This window comes from Nylanderia fulva, unplaced genomic scaffold (genome assembly GCF_048542155.1).
Source record: "Nylanderia fulva isolate GAGA-0341 unplaced genomic scaffold, ASM4854215v1 Scaffold131, whole genome shotgun sequence".
Lineage (NCBI taxonomy): Eukaryota > Metazoa > Arthropoda > Insecta > Hymenoptera > Formicidae > Nylanderia > Nylanderia fulva.
The window spans coordinates 179,381-192,149 of NW_028189529.1; the positions used below are offsets into that span (position 1 = coordinate 179,381).

The following is a 12,769-nucleotide window of genomic DNA, read 5'->3' on the forward strand; positions in this document are numbered from 1 at the left end:
TCGACAAATTTATAAAGTATTGAGATTATTATTTAGTATTACGTCTTCGCGAGTGTCTTGTATGTGATATAACTTCAGTGTTGATTGATTTGTTTGAATTGAGACTTTTATGAACAATTTCGTCGCAACAGTGTCTATTACGGATATACGAGTTGACTCGTAAAATACCATGTGTTTATTTGCCTGATTTTTAAAATCAATTTTTGCGTCTAGTTCTTTTTAAGAAAATTTAAATAGTTTTTTATTTACATTAAATCGCAAGATGAAACAATTGATTTTTTGGAAGCAAAACCAATTGTTTTATCTTGCAAAAAATGATTTGAAGATTACTAAATTATCGTATCAGAAAATATTTATTTTCCGACAAACTTTTCTAAAAAATTGGCAGAAGATTTGCATCTTTGACTTGCATCTGTGACTTCATGTATTTCATCCGATATTTCAGGTTCACTCTTCGCTATCCATTTCAACTCGTCTATTCTTCGATGCCAAAACTCTCTTGTATTTTAGCCAGACTATGACCACGAGTATCCTTTACGAGAAGAGCGCAAAAAATTCCAGCTAGCCAGCAAAAACCAGCAAAGAGCCACATAACCTTTGTTACTCCGAGAACTTCCAGCATTTCCCCGAAGGTCATCGTTGCTATTAAACATAACAGCCAGTTGAAAGTAACTGCGGACGCAACAGCAATCTCCTTTATTTGCATTGGAAAAGTATCGCCCAGCAATGCCCACGATATCGGACCAACACCAATATTAAAAGCGACGAAAAAAAGGGTTGTCCAAGTCGGCGGCATCCAAAAATATATGTCATCGTATTCTGGATCTTGATCCCTCAATTCATAAAACCATCCTGCAAATATATTTTAGAAAAAATGATTTTAGTCTATTTTATCATATTCCCATTACTCAATTTACTTTAGGGCCTCATAGATTTTAATAGCCTTGATATTTAGGAGCTTTAGGGACACTCTTTATATACATATTATAACATATGATATATATGTATATTACAAAATAAAAGTGTGAGCAATGAAAGGTCTTTGTTCATCTTTCTGCACCTCCACTCCAAAACATTCTAACCTAACCTAACCCTATTTCTAATTTTAAATTTGTTTTAAGGGAGGTTAGGTCAGAATTTTTTTGAGGGAAAAGATGCAGAGAGAGGAGCAGGGTCTTTCCCTCGTCCGCGCTTTTACTTTATAAGACAAAACTATAAAAAATGTTTTTCTTTAATTTAACGTGTAAGTGGAGAAGATTTATTAAAATTCTAATACGTATTTGTAGTAGATTTATTTAATCTTGAGATATTAGATATATGTACGAGTATATTAATCATAATATTAAAAAAACATTAATTTGTTCATGATAATCATGATAGTAATTTTGTATATGCGTATATCTTTTCAATAAACTATATATATGAGATAATATTTTTGAAAGTTACTTTTGAAAGTTATTCTTAAGGTCTAAAATCTGTGAGGTTAGATCGACCCTAATATAAATAATTACCCTAAACTTATTAATGTTTTCGAATTAATTGTTATAATTATCATAGCTCTGATAAATAATTATTATCATAAAATTACAATTATCCAGAAGTTGTTTACCTAACAACATCAAGAACAATCCCATAAGCATCGAAGATATAATTAATAATATTCGACGTCCGATTATGTTGACCAAACTCATAGCTAGGAAACAAGACAGTATTTGTATTCCACCTATAACGATGGTTTGTTCGCTTGCAGTTAAATCGCCCGATCCGCCGACATTGAAAAGCGTCAATGAGTAAAAGATCATAATATTAATGCCGCTCAATTGCTGAGCCAAGAATGCGAAGAAGCACGTGAAGAAGGAACGCACAATATGTCGATTTTTTAAGATATTCATTGTGTCCTGTAAAACCATTTTTTATTTTAAAATTATATTTCAGATTATTTTAAAATTATATCAATTATGTATAGGGTTATATCAATATATCAGGCTATTTTAATAGTAAGAATTACAGAGAGAGAGAGAGAGAGGAAGAGGAGGGGGAGGCAAATATTTTTAGAAATCTTTAAAATATTTTTTGCAACATAGTATCTTATTTTTTTATAATGATGTTAATAGCATTTTATATATTTTTAAAAAATTTCACGGAAAAAATTAGTCACCGTAGCTAAATTTTATATGTCTCTATATAATATCATATTACAAATTTAATTAACATGCTTAAATTTTAACAATAATAACTAATATTTTTTAGTAGTTAAAACGGAGAATTCTCCTCGAATCTTCCGTATATACAGAATGTTCTATTTAATTTATTACTCCGATTAATACGGTTATTTATCCGTTTACAAAGAAGATTTCTAACAAAAGTTGTAAGCATTAAGAAATTTTTAAAGGCTTCTTGATATTAAATATATATTTGAAATATAGGAGCTATAGAAGTCGAACGCGGACGTCGATTGCGTTGATTATAGTGAAAATTAATTTTTTGGCCGATATTTTTTTCGCCTATTTCTCTATAGAGGTGTCAGAAAAGAACACACGAATAAGTAATCTCGAATTGAGATATATAATTCCTAATAAGTCTTGAGAGTGTACCAAGCAAAAATTCGTGCTTTGTGCACAACTATTTAATTGTAACAAAAAATTAATTTTTGTTATAATCAACACAACATCTGCGTTTGGCTTTTATAGCTCGTTTATTTAAAAAAAAGTTGTAAGATTTCGAGAGGGAAATAAGAAGATGACACGCTACTGACTTTTTCCTAAAAGAAAATCGGGTTTCAAAATCATTTACATGTTATGTGTGTATTTTTATTATTTTTTTTAAATGGAACTATTTTAATTTTTTTATACGAATCGATTCCGTGTAATATTCGGCATTAAAAGTTATAAATGTAAAATGGATAAGAAGTGAATAATTTAAGAAATATTTAAGTTCCTGCGCACAATAGACAAAATATTAGGAATAAGAATTATTTTAGAATAATAAAATTGAAAGAACTCTAGTATAAAAATACAAATTCAGATATGAAGGACTAGTAAGAGTTAATAAGCTAGTATAAGAGTCGTTTATACCTATCAGAGTCTTCTATGTTTTATTATTTTAAAATAATTTCTATTTTCTCCTAAATATTTAATATATTTCTCTATTGTGTGCACAGGGGTTTACACACTTTAATTTGATATAATTTTACATAATAAAAAAATTGAAGTTGATATTTTCTTCGATCAAAAACCGGCATGTAATTTGAATGTTTCTTTATTAATTAAAACACAACGTTTCGACTATTAAAGTTTTTAGGTTTTATCAAGTGCTACAATCAATAGAAAATTACAAAAAATTTTACAAAAAAATTAGCGACGCCAAAGTTAATTACGCAAAACGGAATATAAGAATATATAATACGTACTTTTTAATAATAATCCTTAATAAGGACCAAAAATTTAATGGTTGAAACGTATTTTAATTAATAAAGGAACATCCAAATTACATGCCGGTTTTTGGTCGAAGAAAATATCAACCTAAATTTTGAATTCTCTACTGGCGATTAAATATTATTTATTGTTATTACATAATAAAATATCTCGTAAATATTTTCATTTTTCGACGATGTTACTTCAATATTTTTATGCACAAAGTAATAAAAAGAATCAATTGGTGTAAACAAAGCTCATAGTTGTTTTTATCTGTAGCCTATAGAGTCACTGTGAACTAGATACAGTTAGAAATGTTTTATTCCACATACTACAACACGAGTGCAAAAAATATTCACAGAAATTTTAGAAAAATGTATATAAAAAGACTACCAAAGCTTTGTGAAACTGTTATAAAAGGCGAACACATAGACAAATCCAAAATTTGAATTTCTCTATATTTTTTTATGTTAAAATCAAATTTCAGATTATCATAAATAAATATTAATTTTTTATTAATTTATAGTCATTTCAACAAACTATCCTAGGTGAACAAATACTTTTTAACGGTAGTGTAGTAATACAGTTTCATATCTGTATATGTGGATAATATTGTAGACATAATATTCGTTTGATTATTCTTGATTAATACTTACAATAAAAAATTAAGATTTTACCTTTTTCGTATGGCTTATAACAGCAAGATATTTTAATTCTTCCATTTCGACGTCATCGTAAGCTCGGTCACGGTACCATTTCAAAGAATCCTTAGCCTTAATTTCGTTGTTCTTAATAAGATGATATAGAGGGCTTTCAGGCACTATCTTTATTAATGCAATTGCGAGGCACGTTACAGCGCAGATAAAGCTATATCTAATTATTTTATACGTTATTGACCATTTCATAAATTTCTTTGAAATAGTATCCTAATTTTACTTTTATACTTCATATGATTTATTAAGATTAACATAAAATATGCGATGAGATTTATATTAACAATATATATATAACAATATATTTTAGATATTTTAATATCAATTATTAATATTAATAATTATAAAATTTTAATTTAAGATGTTTTTTATATTTCTCTTTCCCTGAAAAAAATTTAAAAAGAAAAATATCTGATTGCATCTAATCGTATTAGAAGTTGGTAATATTAGAAGAAATATTGTATTAGAAATTGGTGATATTAGAAGAAATATGTATGATATATTATTTTCAAGAATTAATTTTCTGAAGACATTTAAAAAATATTACACGGCTTCAAGTGTACTTTTCTTAGTCATTAATTATCATTTGAGTATTATAATTAAATTTATAAAAAAAAATGTTATACATCGCTAATATTGCAAGTACCTCCATATAGCATCGTATTCATCTAATATATAGGCGACTACAAAAGCATACATAATTCCACAGTTGATCAAGAGATGAAAATACATAAGAAGTTGTTCTCTTGAATTTTTATCTGCTATTTCCGCGATAAAAATCGGAATCAGAATGCAGAATATTCCACCATTCACACCACATATCAACCGACCGATTATAAGAAGCAAAATCTGTGAAAATATTTAATTGATATTGATAACATATTTGTCAAAAGTTATATTACATACATATAGTTAGTGTTTGCTGTTATCTAAATAAAATTATATCTAAATAATCGTTGTTATACGAGGTGTGTTCAAAAAGTATCGCGAACTTTGTGTTTTTTCAAAAATTATTTATTTATTCATGAATATCTATTTTGTCCCCTTCAAAGTAATCCCCACCAGATATTATACACTTGTGCCAACGTTTTTTCCAATCCTCGAAGCACTTCAAAAAATCATTTTTTGTGATCTTGTTCAGCTCCTCCTTCGATGCCGTCTTTATCTCCTCAATCGTAGCGTAGCGTCGTCCTTTCATGGGCCTCTTCAGTTTCGGGAACAAGAAAAAGTCACAGGGGGCCAGATCTGGGGAATACGGTGGCTGCGGCATTATTAGTGTGTTGTTTTTGGCCAAAAATTGAGCAATTTTGGTACGAATTTCGCGGCGACCCGTGTCATGCCCAAATTATTGGTAAAAATCGAATGGCACGAGCCAATCGATATGTTTAGGTCCTCAGCAACTTCTCTAACGGTGATTCGACGATTGACCAATACTATTTTCTTCACTTCATCAATGTTTTCGTCTGTTGTTGACGTGCTCGGGCGTCCGGCACGCTCTTCGTCGTTCACATCTTCTCGGCCCTCGGAAAACATTTTGTACCACCGATAAACGTTGCTTCGGTCCAAGGTAGCTTTACCATATGCCACAGTCAACATTCGGAATGCGTCCGCGCACTTAATTTTGTTTTTCACACAAAATTTGATACAGATTCTTTGATCCATTTTTTGGAATAGGCAAAAATCGAAGACGAGCCAAAACACGTGCAAGCAAAGCAGCTGTCAAAAATTAACTGAACATTCAAAATGGCCATACTTGTCGGCATAAATGAGAAACATGAGTACCAACATAACGCCACAAAAAAATCGAAAATCGAATATACGTAACCCGCGGAAATTCAAAATTCGCGATACTTTTTGAACACACCTCGTAGATATAAAATTATATAGATGATCATCTAGATGAAATTTTGGCTTATCTTTATACATATAGATAGAAATATGTATGGTCTATAGCTGCATCTTATTAGTTAAAAACAAGTATTATTTTTACTAAGTTATCCAGAATAATATTTACATAATTTGGTTTAGAGTCATTGCACATAAAAATATTAATATATTTTTATATCTTTTTTATAATTTACATTTTTTATAACTGTGTTTACATAACCGGTCTTAAAAATAAAATTATCTGGAAATAATTATCTAGATAAATCGCCATATAATTTTATCTTTTATCTAAATATATTCAAAATAAAATCATCTTCATCTTATCTAACAATAAAATAAATTTACATATTTTTACCTTATTTTTAAATAGCTAATTTTAAAATCATCTAAACACAACATTATACATATAATGTTCGGTCGTGAATCTGACAAACTTCAGCAACGTATTCGAATGGTTATTCTAAGCAAAAAATGTAATATGCACTATGGGTAAATTCTACTTTGTTCCCGAGATATAGATATTTTGTTGTACGGAGTCGCAGAATGAAAGCTATCTGACCATAATAATCTGTTAATTTATTGATTACATTGTAATTACATTGAAATCAGTACACTGACACTATTCTGGAATTCTACACCTTTGATAGGTATTGTTCAAACTGTACTCATACACGATAATTTGAAGGATATCTGTGAAAGGTGCGCAATTCTGCTAGTAGTATTAGTATATTGATTTCAATGCAATTGCAGTTTAGATCAATAAATTAACAGATTATTATGTAGTGATTAGATAGCTTTCATTCAGAGACTTCATTTAATTTAATGTGTATATTATATAATAACTATATCAATTTCAAGCTCTTTAAATAAATACAATAATGAACAAAAATTAATGGCAAATAAGAGCAATAATTTAAACTTTATTCAATTAAATCTCTACATATTATTCCTAATGTAAATATATCTAATATAAACTCTAACTATTATTTATACGTTTTGGTCAACTTTATGACCCTCTTCAGCATAAATAAAAAGATAAATACATATAAATATAATACACATTGAGTGTTTACAATAGATCGGTTAAAAAAATATTCATATAACAACGTCAAACAAGATAGTCTATAAAATGTCAAGTACATTTGATGTGTCGGAAATTTAGACTTGCAAAATACATTATGTGTCAAATGGTTAAAATCAAGTTAATACAATGAGAAGCATAAAAAATATAATTTAATACATGTGATAAAACGTTCCCTTGGTTGATTGGCCAGGAAAAATTCGCAACATGTACTGACATAAAATGATCATCAGTTGTTTATCTAAGATGAAATAAAATTACCTTGAAAAATTTTTTTCTCCTCCAATTAAAATTATATATTGAAAAGTTGTGACTTATAGCGTTTTCGATTGGGAAAAAGTTAGTGCGCACCAGTGCGCACTCAGTTCACACGAACACTGGACAAGTTCCATGGGTTGCACTGAATAGTGCAGGTGAAAAAGAACACGCCGAAATTTTCAGTGCCACTTGAGTTGACTAGATTCCGGGAAGAACGAAAAAGTAACCTCGACATCTTGTGTTCAGTTAAGTAATGATTTTTATTATATGTAATTAAATATAGAAGATGATCAAGAATATCACGTATGACAAATATAAAAATTATTATTATTCAGTATAAAAATGCTATTACATTAAGTACATTAATTATATTTTAAAAAAAGGTATAGATTCGATGTTTATATAAAAAGATATAACACTTATGGTGTCATTATCCATTTTTTTCACACATTCTACATAATTTACAGTTTTTGGAATTATTCTTCTAGTTCGAAGAGTTGTAATTATTTCTTCTTGCTCGCTTGAACTAGAAGAAGATTCCAAAAATGTCTCCAAAATATTAAAGAGAGCCAAATCCGAATTGCTCATTATGTCGAATTTTCGTTCAAAAGAATGCCCTACTGCTTGCATGCATCCAGTGCACTGAACTGGCACCGTCAAAATATCTCGTGCCACTTAGTGCGCACTGAGTGCGCACTATGCGAGTGTTGTGCGTTCAAACGAACACGCAACACTAGTCAAGTGCGCATTGGCACTACCAATCGAACACGCGCCTGACATTTAGTGCAGCCAGTGCACCCCAATCGAAAACGCTATTATATATTGGTGATATACACTTTTAATTAATAACGTTTCACACTGTTATATGATTCTGTGACTATTGAGATCTTTCAAACGACTGACGGTCCTTATCTGTTTACCACTCAATATATAATCCAGACAAAACATGACGTGTAACTGTATGATTTCAAATTTTAGGCAGTTTGTCTTTGATATTTAAATATGTGGTGTTAAGACATTCCGTATCTGTTTGCAAATTAATACTATTTATTTGCCTTTTAATAAAAATCATTTCAGATGTTAATCTTTTTTTATAATATATTTCTTTATCAAGAATATCAATATTTTCCCAATCAAAGTCGTGGTTGTTTTCTAATCTGTGGTTAGTAATGACCGAATTGTTACTATTGTTCCATCTAATATTTGATTTGTGTTCTGTTATTCTTGTTTTTAACTTTGAAACGTACAAATAATAGTTAGAGTTTATATTAGATATATTTACTTTAAGAATAATATGTAAAGATTTAATCGAATAAAGTTTAAATTATTGCTCTTATTTGCTATTAATTTTTGTTCATTATTGTGTGTATATTATATTTTATGCTATTGTTCGAATAATTATTCAAATATACTGACCAAGTTAATCTATTTCGTGTCAAAACAACTTATATACGTAATGATTATACTTGTACGTTTTTTTATTTAAAATTGAATAAAATATTCTGTTTTTACATCAAGATTGTCTTCAATATTTGAGCTAATTTGACTGACGTTAAAATTAGATTCAATAATGAGGCAAAGTAAAATTTGCGCTTCACGCTTTGAGATTCCTTCAGTGACAAAGAACGCTTTAATCTCGTGCAATTTATTATGTGTAAATGACATTTCGACAAAATTTAAGCTTTAACAGTGCGATATAGTGTAAAAGCATACTTTCTTGCCGGCGAAGCAGATAAACGTCCACCCGATGATAAATCCTGGTATAGTTAAGAATATGATTGTGGTACGGCTGAGGTATCTCATAAGAAAAGATACGAATATTATACCGATGCAAGCACCAACGTTCAAGCTACTACCGACAAAACCGATCTCGATATTGCTAGCATTCAAGATATTTCGAAGGACCTCTGCTGCGCTAGAATTCCAACCGAGCGTAACACCGAGAGCGAAACCGCCGAGAGAGGCTAAATTTATAAACAAAGGGATATATATTATTAATTTGTTGCGTGTTAACTTTAATAAATTAAATAAACTATATTGCCGATACATCTTATTGGCATATTTTCGAAAATTCCAAATTTGCTTTAGATAAAAAGGTATATATATATATATATATATATATATATATATTTATTTTTTCAAAATATTCTTAAAAAATATTCTAAAACCAACGATTATACTAGTTTACAAAAAATTCTGTTTTTCATTATTTTAAACCAGACAAGATGCTTTTATCATTTTTTGGATGTTGGAAACGATGTTTTAATTGATTCTTTTTGTCAAAATGTGTTAGAATAAAGCATAAAATATCTCGTTATTTTAACAATTTTTATGCCAAATGTTATGAGGAAACTGCTTATGTAAGAAAATTATGATAATTTTGTTTAAAAAAGAAATAATTTAGAAATTATATATATATATATTTATATATATATATATACATATAAAATTTCTATTCTAAAATACATTGCTATTTTTCGAAAACCAAGGCTTTCGTCGAAAAATGTTTTATACGTAGGGTTTCGAGGAAGATCATCTAATTATAAGCATAGTCTTATTCCAGATGGAAACATTTGATATACATATACATATATATCTATAATCATAAGCATAGTCTTATTCCAGATGGAACATTTTATATATATATATATGAAACATTTTTCGACAAAATGATTTAGATAATAGCAATATATTTTTAGAATAGAACACTGTGTATAAAACCAATCATATAGCACCTTACTTTGAATATATTATGTAACGCTGTCAGTAATATGAGAAATAGCTGAGTACATTGCTAAGCTAAAATCAGGTCATAAGAGTTATATTATCAATGTGAGACGTATCAAAGTGTATACAGGGTGTCTCAATCTTAGGAATCTCCCTATTAACAGTAGTGTCCCATAATTTTGGAACACCTTGCATATGTTGCAAGATCAGTTTTCCAGTGAGAAATTATGATCAAATCGACGTCAATTCGTTGTCGAATCGATGTCAAATTCGTCGAATCGATGTTGAATCGATGACGATTCGACCAATCATTTCTTATTGGGTTATGTTATGTTTATAAGACAGAGAGATGTACTATAAAAAATATTACAGTAATTATAATTAGCGCATATTCTGAAGTCAATAATGAAAAAGGTTTCTATAAAATTATTTGGTTTAATAGTGAAAGTATTTTTGCAAATCGGATTATAATTATTTCTTTCAATTTTGAAAGGGCGGGAGTAGATTAGGTTAGATTAGAAGTAACCCCCCTTTTCACAAGATCCGCCAATGATAAAGTATATATTTATTTTTAGAATTTTAAAGAACCTGTTATCAGAGCAATTAAGAAATAGATTACAAAACAATTAAGAAACAGGTTACGTAACCTACCTACCTATTTCAAGGTGGAAACGTGAAAAAACAAACACGACAAACCGGAGACATTATTGTAATTTTGTAAAATTACAAGTACACAAAAGAGTACGTTTTACAAAAGAACAAAAAAGTATAATGCTTTAATTGAGATAAAACAATGTGAAAGAATTGAGCAGTTTAAACAAATGTTAAAAGAATATATTATAAATTAGATTTACATTATAAATAGATAAGAAAGAGTTTAATAAAGATCGATCAATTTCTTTCTTTCACTTTTTCTCTCTTTTTCTTTATTAATTAAAAGAGCAAAGTAATTGTAACTGTATATACACATAACTTCTTCAATAATTTAAATTATCTTAAATTGTTTTATTAATATATAATTATTTATTAATGTATATTTATTAATTATATACCATAATTTATTATTTTTTAAATATAATATGTACTTTCTATTTATATATTAAGTAATAGATGCTGCATTGAGATGGATTTGATGATACAATATTGTTAGACACAATTCAAATTTAAAAACCTGTAAATACATATATTATCAATTTTTCTATTTTTAAAGCCGACTTTTTTTAAATAAATGTTTTGCATAGAAGGAATTTATTTTTTAAATTTAATTTTACATGAGTAATTAACCTTTATTTCGATTGATTTTGCGTTCTGTGTAATAATTTATGTGATTATTTTAACTTATTGTTAGTTATAAACTATGTGGACGCATTTTATTACATTGTTAGTTGCGATATATTGTTTGAATTGCTATGGCCAACTACTTCTCATTTATTATTTTCCGAGCTTACTCATTGTGGATTTAATTCCATTATACTGCTTAATTTACTAATTATCAACCAAGACATTTGTTTGACTTAAGCATATGATAATTCTTTATTTATTTTAAAGAAAAATTGTTCTTGTCAACTTAATATTCGAAAAATAAACGGCAACATATTGTGGTAATAAATCAATTAAAATTAAGCCGTACTGCATAATTATTTTGAACTATTAAATTAATACATAATTAGTTTCAGATAATATAAAATTTAAATTCTATCTTTGTAAATTTATAAAATAAATTATCGCAAAAAGCTGAAAGAATTTAAAATTCAGTATACATAGTTTTGATTTTGACGTAAAAGAATAATTATTTTTACTATTGTCTCTTATTTAATCCCTTGTTTAATTATTGTTGTAATATTTACTCATATTTATTATTGTAATATTTAATGTCTGTTAAAATAATTTTCAAAAGAAAATATTGTCCATATATTTACCTACAAAAGCAGCGATGTGCTGATTCCAATAATACTTTCTATTATCGTCAATGATTTCGGAAGCTAATGTCGATGTCATTTTCGCAACTGACGTGATGAGCGTAATGATGCTGTCTAAACACGCTGTCGTTCTCCAACTGTCAATTACTGATTCAAGTCGAGTTGAGAGAATTCAGCTGTATGACTGACCTCGCTACAGACGAGTCTGTTCAATATGAACATATCGATTTCGCGTTTAATACACGACCGGATGTTTTACCAAACTTTATTGTTTGTCAAGCGTTTTGATTTCATGATTTACTGCAAATTATCGCTGCATAATTCTTTCTTTCCCTCTCTAATGTAATTTCCTTGACATAATCTTTTTTTATATTTTTCAAGAATGATAACATATTTTACATATAATTCGTTAAATGCAATTATGTAGTAATGCGTATAGAATCAATAAATTGTTATATAAAATAACACTAATTAAAAAAATTTTTTTTTTCATTATTTTAAATCCAAAAAGATTGCTTCTTATAAATTTCCGGTAAAAAATTTTTTATATATAACAATATAAAATTATATAGAAATATATAAAGTTATACACATATAATCGCAAAATTATATATAAAATATGTCCATACATAATTAGATAAAAGTGTTTTTTATATATAATTATATGAATTTATATATATAATATATAAAATAATTTAAGTATTTCTTCATACATATAAATATATGTATATAATTTTACATAATTATATATGAACCTTTATAATTTATATA

At 28.0% G+C, this 12,769-nt stretch overlaps 1 protein-coding gene across 1 annotated transcript; it reads right to left on the reverse strand.

Moving 5' to 3' along the window:
• Nucleotides 1-291: 291 nt before the first annotated feature.
• Nucleotides 292-12,077, reverse strand: LOC114936980 (facilitated trehalose transporter Tret1). Its single transcript, XM_085479892.1, has 6 exons — nucleotides 11,999-12,077; nucleotides 9,066-9,316; nucleotides 4,773-4,975; nucleotides 4,091-4,286; nucleotides 1,610-1,898; nucleotides 292-852 (listed from the first exon to the last, which is right to left on the reverse strand). Exons 1-6 carry the CDS (start codon nucleotides 12,075-12,077, stop codon nucleotides 476-478), a joined length of 1,395 nt encoding a protein of 464 aa, XP_085336018.1. The 3' UTR covers nucleotides 292-475.
• Nucleotides 12,078-12,769: the final 692 nt, after the last annotated feature.

Coding starts and splice junctions, on each gene's coding strand:
- LOC114936980 (XM_085479892.1), bottom strand. CDS start 12,077: ATGACATCGACATTAGCTTCCGAAATCATTGACGATAATAGAAAGTAT. Junction 4,976..9,065: donor TCTGCTTCGCCGGCAAGAAA/GTATGCTTTTAC, acceptor ATATTTTCACAG/ATTTTGCTTCTTATAATCGG. Junction 853..1,609: donor ATTGTTCTTGATGTTGTTAG/GTAAACAACTTC, acceptor ATATATTTGCAG/GATGGTTTTATGAATTGAGG.